This window comes from Manduca sexta, chromosome 20, assembly GCF_014839805.1.
Source record: "Manduca sexta isolate Smith_Timp_Sample1 chromosome 20, JHU_Msex_v1.0, whole genome shotgun sequence".
Classification (NCBI taxonomy): domain Eukaryota; kingdom Metazoa; phylum Arthropoda; class Insecta; order Lepidoptera; family Sphingidae; genus Manduca; species Manduca sexta.
Window position 1 is genome coordinate 5,918,389 of NC_051134.1, and position 21,296 is coordinate 5,939,684.

Here is a 21,296-nt window from a genome sequence, read left to right on the forward strand (position 1 = left end):
CAAACCATTATAGGAAACGTGAAGGAGGTGACTAGCTTCAGGGCAGGGTGAAATTCAGGGGAGTTTTATCACGCTATACAGTGCGCTTTCCACGTTCCACGCTCGAGTCGGCTCGCCGAATGCCGGCCCGTAAAAGCGCATAACATTTGGCGCGACAAACGCTCGGCCGCCCACGCCGCCACGCAACGCTCTGGCTATGCACGAAATATTTTTTCACTAATACGGAACTGGCGTTGGCCGGGCGCCATACGACAGTCCCGACTCCCGAGCCCACTGCATCACATGACCGATAGCCGCCGCTTACCTTTATGTCGTCGAACATGTCGCACGCCGAGATCAGGGACGCGGTGTCCGGGCTCACTTTTATCACACCCATGGCTGCGTCCCGGGACTGTCGGTAGCCGGTAATAGTTCCGCAGTTAGAAGCCTCCGATACGGGATCACACGGAAGACCTATTGGGCCGTTTGCGCGTGTTCTGATTCCTTGCTCGAGTCGGCTTCTGGTGCGGATGAAGTAGTTTTAGTTTTCACCGCGAGTGACGCGTGAGTCGGTGTATTTTAGGAACACGAAGCGCGAGACGTGCTCACGCTGTGACCGAGCCGCGCGGACTGAAGTTGTCGCGGCGGGAGACCAACTTCGGCCAGTGAAAGGGTCGTGACGTCACGCCGCGATAAGGCGGCCCCCGCGCCGCACGGCCGCGACTTGTTGCCACATCTGCCGTCCCGCTCGCACTTGCCCTCGACCACTTTGCCTCTCGCTCACTAATGACTTGACACCTAGCCGCTTGATTAAACGCACACTGGTTGCTCGGCAATGCGCGTTCTCGTTTTTCTGCGCAATACGTTCAACGACGTTATGAACAAAGACACGGTTTCACTAAAAAAACAAAAACCGCCGAAGCGTTTTATTGAAATGACGAGAATGGCAGCGGTAGCGATCGTCACGCGTTAGGTTTTGTGACACTTAATTCAACGCTCAACGTAGCACAATACGTAGCCTGTAGTTGTACATATTCGGGTAGTTCGAGGTGTGAAAGGGCGCGCGGGTATACGATGCGTACGTGCGGGTAGGTATGGAGTAGTAGGGAGTTGGTAGCTGACGTAGGCGCTACGGCGGCGTAGGGCCGTAGATCACGTTGCTACGCGACGGCCCCCGCTGGCACCCCGCCCCGCACCCCCGACCACGCGGCGCTGCGCGGAATACCAAACCGAGCTTAATAACACTATGAATTTATAACATTAGAGACAGAATATTACATTAAAAATTCAAATAAGCCGCGGGAAAGTTGGAGATAAACACGACTTTATCTTCGGAGCGTAAAATAAATAACTTTGTCACTACTGGGTAACAAGTAACAACTTATAAATGAATGAACTTAAAGTTTTATTTACCCAAACGGATTAAGATTTAAAAGGAATATTCATATTATACTATATGGATAGAAATAAGTTGACGTCAAAAAAAATCGAGTTCTTAGTTAATATATTGCCGCCAATTTGACAAAAAAACAAAAATTAAAACAAACGAAAATAAACCTAAAAGGGAAGCCGGTAGGAATCGGATTGTATGGACGCTTCGCCACTGATCTGGACGTATATTACCTTGGCATTGGTCCTAATACAATCTGATAAGATTGACCTGAAATGATATATAACGATAACAAATGGTTATCGCATTTTCTTTTTTATTTCGATAACTTTATTGAATTTACACGTGTTTTGTTTAAAGAAGCATTAATTTTACGCCAGTTGCTTCGACTAGAGTTCGTGCTCGACATGGCGATAGGTTAATTTTCATAAGACAAATACGTTATGAAATTCAACATCTTATGCTTGGCTAGTGAAAGGCTGGTAGGTTAGCTAGGTTAGGGCTCATGTCCTCGCCGGTGAGGATCGCGACGCGTTACCCTTCTATTTCCCCCTACTTGCCAGCCCGAGCTGGTTACTTCGGTTTGTACCTAGTCTTTAGTATAAATTTTATCCTTAATTTAAAATGTCCATAGTTATAAAAGCAATTTTAATAGTTGTTTAGAAATAATAATAATTATTCTTATGCTTTGTTTTGACGTATCATAAGTGCAACTTTGTTCGCCTATGTGATAAATAAAGTATTTTATTTTATTTTTATTTTATGTCTCAGGGTGATTGGCACAGTGGGGTTATAGAGTAAAAGTTCAGCAGGTTATGGAGTATCACTTATCATCAAGCGATGATGATATCCCATGATCGTCTGGTCATTCAATATTAATAAATAAAGACAAAAATATCTATCACTGATGAAGGGTCCATGTAACCCGATTTCAGGCCTTTTTGTAACTTTTGTAAAATCTCATGTACTTTATCAAAAACCTTATTGTCGTTGGAACGATTCGCAGACCGCATACCTATATGTATATACACCTATATACAGTGATATCCATGCTTAATAATTTAGACAGGCAAGACGCACACAAATTAGTTTGTATAAAAACATCACTGCTTTACGACATGCTAAATTAAATATTTATTACTAAAAGCAGAACAAGTGTTCTTGTATACATAACGTGATACAAATGTTTCAAAACTGGTCTAGACTCGAACCCGGAACGTCACGCGACTGAGACGTGCACGTGTCCTTGCGTACGCGCAGCTAGCATCTCATAATCATCTGTACACAATTTACATATAAAAACTAGATTTATCTTGGTTCTTAAGGTTTAAAGATTTCGCAATATTTACAGCTCAAAGTTCAATGTTGTTAACATATAGTATACGTATAACTGCCCAAGTTACTGGATTTATGAATGTACTAACTGGACTGCAATCACTAAAACAAATGTGGAATTAAGAGCCAAGTCTAAAATTTAAGAAAATTTGATATATTTTGTAGACACACACTCATGCTTATTATTCCCGAAGGGGTGGGCAAAGGTGCAACTGGTGTACCCATTTTCCGCCGCGTGTACTCCCTCGTATGATGAGGTCGGAGCCCAGCATATCCTCGTATTGGGTACTAGCTCCGGGCGAATACTGAGCAGTAAAATCCAACACCACTACCCGACAATCGAACCCGAGACCTCAGCAACGCAGTCGTATAGTAAAACAAGCACGCCATCGACGCAGTCATATTTTATAGACTTAGATAAAATGGCCGATTCTATACAAGATCTACAAATACCGGAATGACGAGGTCTATTAACGACTACATAAACAGAATTAAATGATTTTTCTATTCCTAGTTCAAATAAAAGTTGGCTGCTATAATACGTTACTTATTGTGGAAATGTTATGTGCTCCATAATTGTTGTATATATCAGATTTATTTACCATATGTATCTTATAAATAAGATGTGATTGAGCTTAATATTATAAATATATGTAAAACTCAGTCCTCATCTAAACACGTAACCCAAGCTAACTACATTTTTTTATGCAAGCAAAGTGAATTCACAGTCCAGCTGTTGTTAAGTGAAACAATACCCATCAAAGGATTCATTTGAATTATATCTGTTTATTATTAAAATCATATCTTCATTTGGCGAATCGAGTAATGGAAAAAAATATAAACAATATATGAAATGTCAGGGCGAAATATCGAAAACAAAATGTTTATAATTAGTGCAAAATGTTGACCTTTATAAGGCGCCATTCGCAGCGAGTGGAGGAAACGGCGCATCTGGGCAAACTTCACATACGTGATGTGTTCCTACGACAAATACTTTACGCGTAAGTCACGTATACAATAACATATATAGGTGCAAGAGTATCGTATACAAAGACTGAATGCATTTATTAACCGACTTCAAAAAAAAGGAGGAGGTTATCAATTCGACGTGATTTTTTTTTTTTTTTACAATTTCTACATGACGTAGTTGTATTACAGCATGACTGCAGGGGGTCTACATTGAAAATCAAAATCCGTAGTTTGATGACGGATCACACATTTTGTTACTACGTGTTACGGATTCGACGACGGATCCGATCGGTTCATCGCAATATTTCAGACATGGAATTTGTAAGAACTTATACCACCCCTTAAAACCATCTTCGAGGATAAAGTTCCACTGCTTTCTCAAAAAAAATATATTCGGGAAATTGATCCTACTACTAAGGTAAGCTTAAGAACGTATTCCTCATGGTTGCCCAATGCCAATTCACTCAGTTATCCCTTCCCAAGTTTCCTCCAGGGCCCTGCAGCCGCTAAGCCGGAGGATTCCAGTATCCCATTCACAGGGTTTCCCCGGAGTCGACTGCGGGAACCGATACTTAAAAAAACGCGGTGTAAATAATCCTCCTCAGTAAGGTAAGTTTTATGCGAAAGTAAATATACCTAACAGTTATATCATTTTTCTGCTTTATAAACAGACCGGAAATAAATATTGGCCATACCAAATATTATCTTGATAAATTCCGCAGCCTCTTGTTTCATAGCCGAAATTACCGAATAAATGTGGCATTTCTAAATCCCTTTAGAAATGCCACATACATGCTATTGAAAACGGTTCAACAGTTCACAAAATCGACCCACAACAACAAACAGTACTTAAAAATTTTAATTCTCAGATATTTAAATTTTTTCCCACATGTTTTTGTAATGGAATACATATTACATCAGTATATTTCGTGTGGTATGTTTAATATGCAAGTATATAATATTTAATGAGCGTAAAGGAGAAATTGTCTTTCCTGAGCTCGCCTCACGTGTATCCGCCACGAGTGTGCTGCATGCAACAAGTGTGAATGTCAAATTTTAAATTATAACCTCACCTTGACTCGACACTGGCCTAGATTAGAATCCATCAATATTGCTGCGTTTGTTTGTTTGATTGCGTCAGTAGCATAGTCAATGCGTGCGCAGTACGACTTCCGCTCTGAAGTCATAGTTCGAATCCCGGATTTGGCATGATATTGGGTTTTTCTTTTCAGTATCGACCTGGAGTGTGGACTTGTACACGTTATGGAGATAAACTTGTCCCGTATTATCATGGAACGGAATGCATAAACGAAGAGTGAGTGCATTATTGTGGCCTCTGCCTACCTCTTTGGGAACAAAAGGTGTGTGACTGTGTGCGTTTGGTTTATAGGTGTAGGCAACGCACTTTGTTGTGCCAGAGGGCTTGAATTCAATTTTCAGATCAGACATGATGTATTTATAGTTTTCAACAACAAATAAACACACATTATGTTTTTATTTTTAAGTGGTATGCACAGGCGCAACCAGGGCACCCACTTGTTGCCAACTGTGTTCTGTCCCATAATGTAATAGGGGCGAGTCTATCGCCATATCGGGCACGAATTCCAGATTTCGGGCAGGAAAACCCAAATATCACTTTCCTGACCCAAGACTCGAACCCAGGACCTCAGAGCGCTGCCGTCCCACATACAGTACAACTACGCCACCAAAGAAGTCGTTATTAATATCCTTATAAACTAAAAGCAGTTTATTCAAGATAGTTTGAATGCATTGTAAATAATTGAACGCTATTAAGAATTAAATTCGCGCCTAAAAAGCACCATATCAAAGAATGTTAAATAAACAATGCAATGACAGCATCGATCTAATACTCTTATACTCTTATACTTAGGGCTTATACTCATAATGAGAGCTGACGGCGCGCGTTTTTATACACGTGATCTTTTATTGGTGCGAAGTTGTTGTTTCAAAAGACTTGTACCAGAATAGAAAAAAAAAATATTATTTTGCGTATAGATTTATATTTTTTGTGGTGGGCAGGGCAAAGAGGCTTCGTAAGTAAAGAGGTGCCGAAATAGCGTCGAGCGCCAAAAGATAAGCATTCCTGGACGGTCGACACAGTTATGCCGGCCTGCTTAATTGTTTCTTAATGCTTCGCTTGTAGGACCCCAAGTTGTAGCAGGAAGGAAATATGTATGCTGGCAAACTGTTCCACAGCTTAATGGTAGGTCCATAACAGGGAGAAATATGAGTTACTGAACCATTTTGTTCGAGCCGGGATGGAAGAGACTACGAAGTTGTGGTTTCGCAAACCATCTCGTGTGGCTATGTTAAGTAAAGAAGAGGATGGGATAAGGTAAATCAATTCTTCAGAACACGCACCATGATACAAATGGTTAAACACATTGAGTAAGACAGTGTCGAAGCGCGAATGCAGGGTGCATAAGCCCTAATTCATTACCACAAACATTATCTGCAATGACCTAATTAAACCTTTTTAGTTTTACAGGCAGTTTAACACGACTGGATGTGGACCAATACTGATAACAATATTTTTTTTAATTTCACATTTACTGATTTATTGTAAATGCAAAGTCATTTTAGGGGAAATTTCTTTGCAAATTTAAGACTGATTAGTGTTACCAGACTCGCCGAGGTTTGTCCGGTGTCCTGGCTTATGAGAGTTTTGCTGGTGGTAGAATATGTATATCCGCTCGGATAACGACCGAACACGAAGAGTAAAGCCCGCTATTGTTGCCCTCATAAGTTTTACGTCCTAGGATCAATCAGCTTGTGTATTCGCTTTCAAATAGGCTGGCATAATTGTGTCGACTGGCGAGGGTAAACATATCCCGTCAGTTAACACTTTATCTGGACTCTACTCCACTTACCTTCGGGTGTAGTTACTTTCCCGCACAATTTAAAAATTACCCGTTTAATCCAGTTTCTAAATATCATTTTAAGCATTGAACAAAGCGCTATCAGGAATTAGCCAATCTACTTAAAAAATTGCGTTATCCTATCAACAATTGCGGAACGCAGTTACTCGTTGGTCGACATTAGACTACACACTTTCCATCACGTGCAATAAACATGAGTTCGATATAATTTATAATCGATATAAAAATAGGAATGTCGATGAAGTCTGCTGTCAACTGGCACTTGAAAAGTGAAGTGTGCAAAGAAATTATATCGCACAAATTGATTTTTCCTTCTTTATTTAAACGTGGGTAGTATTTTTTTTATTATAATACTAATAATACTTTATATTCTACAAATAACATCAGTTTCTGGTAGGCAACGGCTTAGCTGTGCCTCTGGTATTGCTTTAGTCTATGAGCGGCGGATGCTGCTTACCATCAGGCGGACCGCTCGCGTGTTTGCCTTCTAAGGCAATAAAAAAAAATCGGAATCTGGAAATACGCTCGGTAAATGGAAACAGGCTCCATCGCTACATGGGGTCTAACGTAGTTGAAGAAACGTGGGTGTGACAAAGTGAAACAAAAATATAGCATATCTCAACAGGTTATCGTCCACTTTCCATCACCACTCCAGCTATCAACCCGTGATCCATCGGCTGTTACGACTGACAACTGTGCCCATGACTTTCAAACGTGAAGCGATAACGGCGAAATGATTTGATAACAACAGCAAAGCTGATAACACCACTCGACCGGTGGATAACACGTTTCGTAAACAAAACAGTTTACACACGTACTTAAAAATAAATGCATCAAGGTCGGAATTTGATTGAAATTTGAGCTTGTGTGGTGAGTTCAAGTCGGATTTTAGATGTACGCCTGCAATTATTTAAACTGTTGGAATTTAATGTGTGTGCCTTTTTAGATTTCCCTGGACGCCTTGCCTAGAAAATGTTGGCAAATATCATTGCCAGCCAGACAAAGTAAAGTCAAAAACTTTTTCATCGTGAAATCACTGGATTTTATTGATCCATTCATAATAATCATGTCCAGTTGTAGCACTCACATCAATAGTTATTTCTAACTATAGTATATGAATAATATTTATTTTAATGAATCGCACAATAGGAGGAAGCCACATTGTCATTCACGCTAACTTCACGATAAGCAGACCACTTCCTGATGGTTTGATTAAATATTTAACACAGTAAAACTGTTGATAAAATGTATGCACATTATTCATTTATTGATTTCTTGTTTAAGGAACAATGCGGACGACAATATTTATTGTTATTCTTATATAAGTTATGAGTTGGAATAAATGTTTTTCTTAAATAATTTAAACCGGTAAAAATATCTCCCAGAATTTTTAAAAGTTGTTCTGATACAAATATTAAGTCACCTGGCCAGTAATAACGAGTCATTCAAGTCGAAACACAGCATCACATGTATATAGTTTACCTGTCAGTAATCGAGAAAGCGGTAACTCATGTTCAGAATATATACAATTATCAGCAAACTAAAGAGGAAGACAACAAATAGATGGTTGACTGTGAGCTATAGATGATAAAAAGAAATAAGATAATGTACCAACAATGGAAATTCACCGAAAAGTTAATCGTACAGAAGAAGAGAGTATCGTCATTGCCGATTTTGAAGAGGTTATGTGAACTGATAATTCATAATCACAAGTAGCGTTGTTTATCCCACAGGGAGATAGGGAGAAATTTATCTCAGATAATCTGCTGTCAGGGATGGCGAACCAATAGCACGCGTGCCAGTGGTGGCACATGACAAAATAATTCGAGCACGGGAGTGATATGCTAAATGTCTTTCTTTGGGCTTCACTTCCCTTAACATCAGATGCAGTAAAGTCACATTGCCGATATCCGAGAAATAGAAACAAAAACATAGTTGGATCATAAAACAGTCGCTAAAAAGAGGCATTTGGATATATAAGACAGGGTTCCGGGAGGACACGTTACAAGATAATTTTTTTTATAAATAATGACACGTTAACCATTAAAGGTTCGCACTCCCTGCTGTAGATTATTCAAATCCCGACATTTAAAGAACTATTCTAGGAAATTGCACAATAGAACATGTGCAATCTGAAGTGCTTTCCTATTACCCTGAAGTTTGTTGTTAATAACGATCGTTTGTGACTAGTTTCAATGTTACGATTAACCGCATAAAAATTGCGTTTTTCCTCAAGTGACTTAAATGTGAATAAAATTCATATCGTACGACCCAAACAAAGAATTTTCTTCTACAAACTGGTAAAACAATGTATTTACCTCCAATAGTTTCGAAGATACGTTAATTTATTTCTTTATTGATTGTTCCATTATGTAATGCCCGCGTCAATAAATGTGGTCGCAATTTTACTTTGCTCTTTATGATCATCGTCAATTTCGTTTAGTCTATACAGTTGTAATGCAGACAATTGTGCCATTTGAACAGCTTGTACAGTATCATCATCACCTGCTTCTAGAAAGTGCTAAGATAATAAAAGTCTACACAAGATGGTAAAACCCGCCATAGTGGTCCACGTAAGCGTGTCGCGTTCCGGAATCGGCCTGAGTATAACCGCTTCTAATAGGCTGACATACATAATTGTGTCGACTACCAAGAAGTAATCATATCTCCTCAGTCGACGTTTTATTGGACCCTACTCCACTTACCATCAGGTGCAGTATTTATCATATAAAAACCCTACCGTAAACACTTACAGTAAATTTATTGTGTATAATCCAGGATAATGTATCCTCGAAGTTGTTCACAACCCACAGGTTTTCAACGGTATGCATTTTCAAACTTTCAAAACGTGATATCTCAAAACATTATTGGAGTTAATATCCGTTGGTTTAACGACCTGCGATATATAACATGAAAAAAATCATAGAATAGAAATGGGCTTGGGAAGCCCATTTTTACCGGAATTAAAAGTAGGAATAACTTACCGTCAGTAAAACATACAAACAAAAACTTTTAGTATCCATGTAGTAAAATAATAAACAAACGAATGGACCAAGCAGATAGAAAATAAAGCCCTAGCTAACGCATTATCAGTATAATTCACTGGTCAATGACCAAATTTGAATAAACGTATTATACTAATGACAATTTTCAAGGTTTTGGAAATATTGATTCTAAAGAACATCATGAAGGCTTGTCGAAGCGGCTGTCGCACGGATCTTTGGGAGAGAAAGGTAAATTCCAAGGTCGGTTGCAAGGTCAACATTTCGCACCAGTGTCCAAGAGATCCGACCTTGACCTTTCGCGTTAATATCTCGAGCAGCAAGTTGAGTTGTCCGTTGTCGAACACTGGCCGTTATGTACACTTTACAGCTTTATTAATTAATACATTACAGTTGAATTGGAGCGTAGTATTTTTTTTGGAAACTACGTAGCGGTTGGGCTGTATGGACCTATTGCTTATGCCTTTTTTAAGGCCTCTCCCCGAGCAATTCGTTCCACACTTGTGGCGCGCGAGTTGGGAATCGGCAGATTTACAAATAATTCCTTTAAAAAATCTATTTTAGGCCTTTTTGAAAATTTAAAATACAAAATATTCCTTATTAAATTGTCTATAATATATACTAGTTGCAAATATGCAAATTGTAAAAAAAATTAAACAACCAAAGTAAACAACATTTTTTTTTCTATATTTTGTATTCAAATTACGAATAGATAGTTCCTAAGAATACGGTTAGCGTGCCAATTTGTTGGAGAGAATCGACTTAATGGCATAACGGGTCAATGGTATAAGTGGGTCTTCTGGAACAGAAAGTAAGTCATCATTTATAAATGTTATTTAACTTTATTCTTTAGGAATAGTAAATACGTTACACACTTTTAAAGAGGAGCATAGAGGATAAACATCAGCAGCCTAAAGGCTATTATCTCAGGAAAAAAATATATACAATTACATTGTGTTTTTTAAGTTTTTATGCTTTATTTTTTTAATGCCTGGCTTTTGTTTACAGGTTTAGGTCGCGTCACCTATATCATTGCGAATAAGAGTTACATATGACACTGTATCTTGTAAACTATAAACCAATTATAATAATGTCGCTTTGCTGTTATTTGTGTTAAACCAACAAAATACTATCGCATTTGTAAGTATATAGGTATGTTGTAAGACATTGTTGCAGCGCTCTGAGGCCAGCGATGCGTTCACACGAAGCGTCGCGGTCGTGTTGACGCGACTCGGGTCACGCTCACCGACGCGATGTGACCGATCGACATATCGGACTGTTTCTAATAGGGTTGACGCTAACATTTGGATTGTACATTTTTGTTTTTTTTTACTTTATTGCTTTGAATGACGAGACGAGCTTGCCGTTCTCGTTCCGATGGTAAGAGATACGACCGCCCATATACAGTAGAAACACCATCCAACACTTTTATTTATACAGTATTATTCGGTATTCACGGGCCGGACTGAGGTGTTGGGCATCTGTCAAAGTCAAAGTTCCAATATCTACCAAAATTTTTATTTTTTTTTTCCAAATGTTTCTATATTAAGCTTGTATTTTACAAATTTTCAAAATTGTGATATGAATTAGTGAACTGGGGCGAGCGGGTTCCGCTATTTGATACGTCTTCCGCTCGCCCCGTAAATTTTTAAATTATACTTTTTTTATTATTAGCAGTTGAAGAACACCTCAGTCCAATCCGCGACCTCGAAGATTACAAAGCCAACGAAACGTCGGGGTAAAACTATAATACAAAAAAAACGCGATAATATCCGTAAAAATATTTTTATATCAACGTCTAAAATTCGCATAAACATAAGAAATCATCATAAAATTGAAGTCACCACTACGCGGCCACTTATATTAATTAATATTTTTAATTATTCTATCAGAAATATTTATTGCTACTTAATATTGTTATTACAGGCGATTTTTTGATATAATTTGCAAATACCAACAAAGTAAAAGCCTTCTTGGGCTTTATAGCTAATATAATTATGCTATCCTGGTAAAGAGAGTTGTCATTTGAAACTTAGTACTCATATTTAGATAATAATAGTTAAGTTGCCAACACTGTTAACTGCATACGTCACAAGCACGCGTTGTTACTACAGTCGAAATCGTGTCAATATTTTTGGATTTGGTTCGAAGTACTTATAAGGTATCGAATTATGTGGAAATTGATGTCATAGAACAATGCGGGAAAGTATAGTCTGATCAGGAAAATAAAACCCTGCTTTCAGGTCGACACTTTTGTTTTCTCGTTTTTGAGTTACCGTTGTCAGTACAATAAATTAGTTTATTGTAAATTAGTAGAGGTTTTTAATTTCATACATTATTATTCATTTTGAATGCTTCGAAAATTTTAAAGGCTTATTCTACTATTGGTTATATGTTCATTATCATATTAGCCAAAAGATATTAACTTTTTTATATACTTTATATTACAGAAAAGTCCATAGGCGGACTTAATGCCAGAACCATTTAGACACCAGTGCCTTGTAATCTAAGGTAGCCTATGAAATGCAGAACCGCACACAAATTGTAGCATACAAACGTCTATAAATAGTAGTAGTGTAACATGGGACCATAAAATTGAAATATCCTAGTTCCTCATATCCCCAAAGACATATTTAAGGTCAATAAGAACATAGTCTAACATCCATTCGGTCACACGTGTTGTATCTCCTATACAGCCATTATAGGGTCAGTAGCCTAAGTTGAATAACAATATTTGTAGCAAACGCATTTAAGGTGTTGTTTCAAATATAACGATTCAAGCAAATTGCAATCGATACATGCAGACGTTTTGCCTGTGACTTCGAAGACGGCTTTTTAAATTTAAATGTTAATGTCAAATGGATTTACTAGTCTGCTTGCATGATTTGTAAAATTAAACTGTCATAATTCCAAAATTGCATTGCTAATGAAGCTGTTCTGGGGACATCACACATAGGTGTGATATCGTATATCAAAATAATCTGATTGCTGTGTTTGATATATTAGTGAAGTTGCAACGTGATTGCCAATTCGGAGATTGCGAAAATTATATGATAAATTTTTACTTAATTATAGCGCACGTACGATCCTTATGCTACCTTCCACACATATGACGACACGCGACTCCTATTCAAACTACAGTCGCAAATTCCAATTCAAGGTAGCGTTTGAAACAGTACTTTAGCTGCACGCACTAGAAGCGCTGTGTAAACAACTGGAAGATAGTCAATGGCCCCCTATCATAAATCGCCAATACACGTGGATCCGCCATATTTGTTATTAGCAATACACGATTAGCGGAGTTCAATTAAATGCAGATTAATGCGTGACTTGCGAGTTTGTGGGCAAAATGCGTTTGTATTAAAGAATTGTTAAATTTTTGGTATGATATTTCACTTTTAAATTGACCGTGTTTACAATTTTAGTATATTGCGAATTCGTAACTATGTCGGATATGTGACGAAATATCGTACTTATAATTAATATTGGATCAGTTTGTCATATTAGGTATAACAGTGGCGAAGGGTCGATATAACTAGATTCCTGCGGCCTTCCCTATCGTAATTTATGTAATAATGATCGTTATAACAATTCACAGACCGCAATTATGCATGTAGGGATGAGGGGCAAATAAAAGATGTGGAATCCACTGAAAGTCTTGACTTTTGACCCAATTAAATATTAATTACACGGTTGCGCGCACGCCAGAGCGTCTGCCGTATCCACCATTGCTCGCGAGAGAGAGAGAAAGCACTCTTACCTTTCTCTTATGCACCGAAAATCGGATACGCTTGCAAAAACATTTTAATAATAATCTTAAAATACGATCAGATATTCCCCACATGCATATTAGTACCTATATCGTGTCGAGTTAGGTTTCGGAAAATATCATCCGTCGCCACTGATGTATAATATGCGTAATCTTCGTGAATTAATGTTAATTTTAACCATTTTACCATGCATAGGTATATTACCTGATTGCATTTGTGATTAGGTAAACTATAACTGCTTCATAGTTACCAGCTCAGAGCTTCACTATCGTACATTCCTTCTCTTAACTCAGTAATATCGATTTACCAACAAAAGACCCGCATATAACTTATTACAACAATAATCTAAAAATAAATGACCTTATGTTATAAATCACAGCCATTAACGTGATATTATCTGAAAATAAATCAAAGAAGCCTTAGCCCAAAACGGTTATACGAGAAGCGAGGGCGTCCGAAGCCGCGGGAAGGGCTGTTAGTCATTTGACCTTACGCCCGGCGCAGTATTACCACGAAAATCGACACCGCACTTTCGACTGGCATGGGGGACGAACGTAACGTGACACTTCGTAGACGCGAATTTTCATTATGATCCGCCTGGTGGGCGGGTCAGGATAATGTGGTCACAAAATTTCAAAATTCAAAGTGAACGTAATGGCCCTGGATGAATCTATTTTAGTAATTACCTTGCAGGATTGAGACGGGAAAGGAGAAAGGGCATGTCTCAACTGATCAGATGAAGGTCTGAAGGATAAAACTTAAGACACATGTATATTTGTATTTTCTTTGTCAATTATCACTCGCTATGAAAGCGAAGGAATTCATCATCGGGTAATTTACATACATAATTTCGAAGGTAAGTGAAGTTTGCCAGACCAGGCCAGCGTGGTGGAGTAAAGCCTAAATCCTTTCAGTAGTGCAGGCACGTACCCAACAATAGGACAACATATAACAGAGCTGGTATTACAGATATTTAGATCGAAATTAATTGAAGTATCGGAAACATACTTCATGTTAGTAATAAATGCTGAGTAAATAGCTCATGTAATTTCGTGCGAATGCCGTGTGCATAAAATTAAGGCGTAAATTACATCGCGAGCTGAATAATGTAGCATCATAAACCTATTAATACTGATTATAGTAGCTATATTACAAAACAAAGCTACACTAAATCCAACTCTATATGATTAATGATAGAATCCTAAATCGATTAACAGTGTAATGTTATATTCGGCCTTCTGAACACTGATGAATAATTTGGCAGTTCGCCTAAGCGTGATAATCTACATAATATCGAACATCTTTGTGTCATGTTTCAGTTTCATTTATTACAGTACTGACAAAGACTACCCCGATTTTGAAGAACGGCTACTTAAAACAGAGGGGCTTTCTCTTGGAAAAGGATTGGGGTGGCAAAGCCGGGAACAAAAGCTATAATTTATTATTATAAAGCAACGAACTTATTTGGTAATATTGGTATGCAAGAGTTGGTCTTAATAGATATTAATGATTTGTTTTCTTTAACTATTAACAACAGTATTAAAAGATTATTCTTAATATACATCATAGCCAGTCTTTATGAATATGAACATCGAATGCACTAAGTTCTAATTGATTAACTTACAGTGATAATTTGTTATGTTAACGCGAATGCTAGACATTAAAATAAAACTATTTTACGGATTTTATCGCCATTTTTATATTATAATTTTCTCCCGACGTTTCGAAGACTGCAGCCTTCGTTGTCACGGGGCGGACTGAGGTGTTGGTCATCCGAAAAGTCAAAGTTATAATATCTACCTACATTTTACAATTATACAACTTTTTAAATTTTAGCTGTTGGTCCGATGTACGCAGAATGAGCTTACAGTCTTGAAGTCTGGCAGTCTGATTACTGACAATGGACAATTATACCAGGCGAGCTACTTGCTATCAAAAAGACTGGCCTGATTCCTAATATCACATCTATAAAAACAGCTGCCAAACTCAGGTGACCTCTTATAACAATGTATAATAACGGGTCCAATTAACTTGGAGACCCTATTATCGTGGTCACAATGATAAAATATAAATTAAAAATATTATTACACCACGATCTAAACAAGTCATTAAATCATCGTAAAACGGTGTTTATCTGTGTTGATAAGAGCGCTATGACTGCACTCGCTGTGGACGGCTACTGTGATCTTCAAGCATAAATCCTGGAGAGGTACCCAGAGTTCTAATACACCGTGGTGTAGCTTATTCTGTTCTATGTGTTGAAACTGTATAGTAACAAAGAGTATAAACCAAACAATAACGACCAATGAGCTATATTAGTACTGGCATTATGCCGCTTAAAAAAATATTGTATACTTCTCTTTGGTCGTTGTCTAGTCATTACTGTTCTCAATAAAATCTACTCATATTATTTCAATCCAGAGTTATTTCTCTCATAATCCATCACTATGTAATAATACCAGCCTTGTGTTATATACTCCCCAAGACCGTCTCGTATGCGCTGAAGGCCATTGCGGGTTTTGGTTGGTTTGCAGGTGTGGAGTATACAGGGGTTAGGGACTCGATCCAATGCTCGCTCGGATGATGCTATACTCCCGTGTCGACATTGGGCCGTAAGACCGGTGAAACCAAGATAACCGTTCCACTCACCCCCCAAGTGGTGGTAGCGATAACACGCTTTTGCCCGCGAAAAAAAGCCTTGTATTATGTCCACTGCATGAGCCACTCCATTATGGGCCTCCTCTACTACTGAGAGGGTGTTAGGCTTTAGTTCACGCTGGACTAGTTCGGGTGGACAGACTTCACATAGCTAGTTTATTTTTAAATTATTAGGTAGGTTTGCTCACAAAGTTTTCCTTCCTCGTTAAAATTACCGATAATTGATAAATAATACCTATGTAAAACTGCGAAATTCAGAGGTTTATGTCTTGGGCTTTGATCCTCGAACATCAATAATGGAAAGCTTGTGACGAAGTTTGAGGGTTCAAACTCTGCCTTCGAAAAGTTTACATTTAATATTGGTTATGGGATATATTTCATAACAGCCCAGATAGCGACCACCGTACACAAGGAGTTAAAACCCGCTATAATGGCCCACGTGTGTCGCGTTCCGGGATCAGCCTGTTTATATCCGGTTCCAACAGGCCGGCATAATTGTTTCGACTGTCGAGGGATGATCGCTTGTCAGTCGACATTCTATTGGACCCCACTCTACTTCCCCTCAGGTGTATTAGAGTCACTTAGCCGTGCACGCATAAAAATGCAATGTATAGTTACAATACTGCATGTAGTACTATTGAAGTTGATATCACGCCGGAGCGCACTCAGCAACAAAGATTAAAGTTTATTTCGAGCGGTCGTTGCGCCTGCAAAGGTTAATATGTTCGTGTTTGTTTATTGTAAGAGTTACTATCGGTTGGTAACAGAATCTGGTTTGATTCCTTCAAACTCGAAATTATTCTTATGTATTATAAAACAAAGTCCCCCCTGCGTTTGTCTATTAGTACTTAAAACCTTTAGTCCGGAAAAACTGTCACGAGGATAAAGCAACGAACAAAAGCTAGTGAAAATAGTACTAACTTTAATGAGCAAAATCTCCTAGTTTTTTTTCTCTATAATCTACCGCTGTATCGGAAAAACTAAATGACTTGAGAAGAAGCGCCAAGAAATTCAGTCGAATGTCTGTTTAATTCAATGAATACTAAATATTATCATTATCTATTTTTTATACGTACACGTGAAAATGCATTGCACCTTGTGGTAAGTGGAGTGGTGTCCAACAGAATGTCGACGAAAGATGATTAGCCCTCAACAATCGACACAATTATGTTGATTATTATTTATTACCTATATTAATGCCTTCAAAGGGCGTTCAAATATTGTCCTAATTACAACTGTATCTATCTTAATAACACCTAAAGGGGAAACATACCTAATCTTTAGCCCATAGAGACTATAATTTATACTTCTAATCACGTCGCCGTTGGAAAGGTCACGAATGTTAAAATTTCGATTAATCAGTTTACCGTCTCTAACAACTTTGTACAAATGACAAATCCAATTACATAAACTGATTATGTCTCGTCCAATTTGGTGGGCCAGATGCTATATTGAAACAATAGGTAAAATTAGAATTAAATGGGTTAAAATTATTATAAAAATTATTGAAAATGTTGCCAATTTTAAAGTAAATGAATTTATTTTTAATGAAAAGGGATTTTCAACTTTCTCACTAGCAATGATCAAAAGAAAAATCACACGTCATATACTTAAAATTATTAAATGTGTAGCAGATGCGAAGGGTGAAATATTTCAAAAGGTAACCCGAGGCAAAAAAACCTGCCGTGGTTAAAATATCGTGGCCAATTTGTCAGAAAACAAAAATTAAGACAGACGTAAATAAACCTAGAAGAGAAGCCGGTAGGAATCGGCTTGCATGGACGCTTCGCCATTGATGTGTAGCCAATCAAGTAAGTAAACAGTAGCATTGATTGAAAGAAAAATAATTATTATAAATGGAATCAGTTGTAGTAATAGGTCATAAATTCGTAAAGGCGGGGGTCATGACCCCTAATACACCTGAGTACGTCCACAGCCCTAAATTTACCTTTGCGTATCCGTTTGGAGTTCAACAGTGACGTAATATGTTTTACCTGTAAAGAAAAAAACATAAATATTCAACGTCTTGTAATTTATACTAAAAGGTCAGGTATATTATTATTTATTTTTTCTAAAATATCATTACCTTTTGGGCCTAAACACACACTGTCATGACATAATTTTAATCATTTTGCAATAATAGCCTTAATATTGACATCATTGGAGGTCCAAATCCATATTATAGTTCTTTGTACACAATTTATTTCGTTATAGCTGAATTTCATATAATAACAAAACTTCTATGACAATTTTCAGGCTTAAGTCCTATTGCATAATGTTTAAATTGGCTTACACGAAAACTATGATAACACTGTTCTAAATTTAGCCAGGCCCTAAACACGTAACGAGGATGTCAGCCCGCCCCACACTGCGGATTTGTGATAACATTTCACATTCATAAATTTGACGTACATTGCCGCTTTTCACAACTCATTTTCACGCCCAATAACTTTTGGCAAGCTATGTGTATAAACGTAGGCGAAAATATCGCGGTGTTGTGGTATTGTTGCGAACTTTGGTATTTCGGCGACGCGTGGGTGTTTGTACTGCATTCGTGTCAATGCGGAGGTGAAGGTCAAAGGTGAAGGTTATATCTGAAGGTCATTGCAGTTGCGCAACACTGGGCTTCCGATCGATGATGACCTGTGACCCCTGCACCTGTGAATGGTGTTTCGGCAGTAGGGCTGTGAAAATTATACAATTAAATTTATACGATCTAACATGGAATATCTTTTATGATTTTGAAGGATTCGAAACGATGGTTAGAAAGCATGCTCTCGTGTTTTTGTATTTCGTACTTGAATTGAATTGAAATAGTTTTTCCGGGATAAGAATCTCGCTATAATTTGTTTGGGATAAAAAGTGGCATAGTCCTTCCCAGGATCTCAAACTATCGCGGCACCAAATTTCATCGAAATCCGTTAGGTAGTTTTTGAGTTTATAACAGACAGACAGACACGACGGATGACTTTGTTTTATTATATGTAAGAATAAAGGGATAATAATGTATAGTTTAAAAAAACTTTTACGTTAATTATATCGCTGAATATTGTTCCAACGGTATAAAACTTGCTTTTTATTCTTTTAATTCAATGAGTGCAAATCGAGAAGGCTAGTTTCAGGCTGAATGATGCGACTCCGATCCACCCGATGTCACCTCCAGAAAAATACCTCATGAAATATGAACTTTGGTAATGCGCGTAAAAGCTCAACGGCGTGCCGTAAGTCTAATAAAGCGCTGAGCAGGCGTTATCAATTTGTTGCAACAGACACAACACAAAATGGGGGGAACGAACTGTCCATATTTCGTTTGTAATTACAATTATTTTAGTTTTCACACAATTACTAAGAAACTAAGTTAATTCAACTACATGCTGAACCAAGGAACAGTACTTTAGTTGGCAGTTGCTTCAACCAAATTACTAAAATAGTGTTACAGTTTGTTGCCACCGTTTTCACTGCAATATGAAGTATCTAGTGGATCAATATGACAGCATCCACAGGACGTCAAATACCCCTGTTCTTTTACAAATCCATCTTGACACGAATGTAATTCCAATTCCCCTGGCTGTTTGCTGTCTGCTTGTTCATAGATGATGACTATCCATCAGATGACCTCTGGTTGGCATTCTTTCTATAAAATTCACGCTATAAATATAAGCGTGTATTAAATGAACATTTTAAACCGTCCATATCACTTTGTCGGTCGTCTACAAGAATTATTTAACCATGATGTAATGCCATCTGTTGTAATTGTAAATAGCATAATTATATCATCAACTGCATACGCCGCATATTCTTCTACACATACCATTTATTATTTATTAGCTTTTGCTTGCAGCTACGTTCGCGTGAAAAAAAATCCGGGATATTTTTTTAAGAAAGTAGCTGGTCAGGAGTATTGTAGCTTCTTATTAGTGAATTTATTCAGAATTAGTTCCTGAGATTAGCATGTTTAAACATATAAACATACTCTTCAGTTGAATATATTAGTATAGATAAATGTCTACACATCGCTTACGTCACTGCCCGTGTAGAAGTCAATTCCAGAAGAAGTCACTATTTCTAGCTACTTCTTGGACTTTAAGTTAATGCAGATCTGTGTTTCAAATGTCATCTAAATCTATCCAACGATCTCTATTTTTGGTTTCGCGGAGAAAATGGCTTATGACTACCGACTCGCCAGCCTTCGTCTTCGTCAGCGATCCCAGCGTTCACTTCTCACAAACATCTCAACCTCTTGCATTTATAATATTAGTCAAAAGTAAAATTAGAAGGATGTTTTCTTGTTGGAGTGTTTCTGTGCTCAGATATCGTTGTGGCCTTGCGGAATTTCGTCATGTCATGCGATCCCGCCATTGCATTTTGTATCCGATATAACAGTTTATAGTTCGTGTGGGACAGAACTTCGTCGAACTTTCGTTTTAGCCTACCCTCCAGAGATACAGGAGAGATCATAAGAAAACAGTTTGCGTTCACCGAATTGCCCACGCGACAGTCTTTGTCCGGGATAGTATTATTAAAAACAAACATGTCTTTTGAACTTGGAAATAGTAAAAGTTAATAGAGATTTTTAAGAAACATTTCAATATTTGAAGAGATTACTCCCACACAAACTTTACCTATTTATATTTTAGTGTGTAGAATGGAAACCAAACTGTAGGGCGAGATAAAAATTTTAAAGAAAAATGTATTAAATATGTCTTACTTGGATGAGTTAACAAATGAGAAATATATAAGTAAATAATATCTTCGGAACCACACGAGCTATAGATAATAACCATACTACGCTAAATACTGCTAACATGGGGCCTTGCTTCAAAATAGCCTTTAATCTAAGTCTGCGTACCTTCAAAACCTTATGAAAATATCAGGTAATCGATTTCCATGCGATGTTTTCCTTCAGCGTTAGAGCGAACTATACTTAACATACAATCAGTCAGAGGTTACTTTGTCGCGGAATCTACCACATCTCTAGTCCATTGCTCCTTGAAAGTTAAAATAAGCAGACAAAATAGGTTCATAAATAGAAAACTGGAGCACAATCTATAAAACCCAATTTGGTACAGGGCTGCGATTAATCAAAATAATCAGTGAGGCTTGCACATCCCTAACTGCTCTTGAATGGGGCCGAGCGTGGGCGTTCAATGAAAGCGTAGGCGTGTGAAAGAGACGGTTATATTAACCGCTTACGAGGGTGGGAGTGAGAGGGGAGATAACCCCCTGACAGGCGCTGGGGGCTCTCGCCCACGCTCGCTCAATGGACGGTGAATGAGAATCAAGCAACAGTTCC

The 21,296-nt window shown here is 37.9% G+C and overlaps 1 protein-coding gene across 4 annotated transcripts in view; it reads right to left on the reverse strand.

The window, feature by feature from the left end:
* LOC115443534 (terminal nucleotidyltransferase 5C) overlaps nucleotides 1-21,296 on the reverse strand; it is a 197,414-nt gene that overhangs the window by 30,364 nt on the left and 145,754 nt on the right. Inside the window, exon 1 of one of the 4 annotated variants that reach the window (XM_030168982.2) lies at nucleotides 305-626. The exons of the other annotated variants lie outside the window; for them this stretch is intronic. Coding sequence (XP_030024842.1) covers nucleotides 305-376 — 72 coding nt within the window. The 5' untranslated portion in view covers nucleotides 377-626. Of the gene's footprint in view, nucleotides 1-304; nucleotides 627-21,296 lie in introns of those variants that run through there. 4 annotated transcript variants of the gene reach the window in all.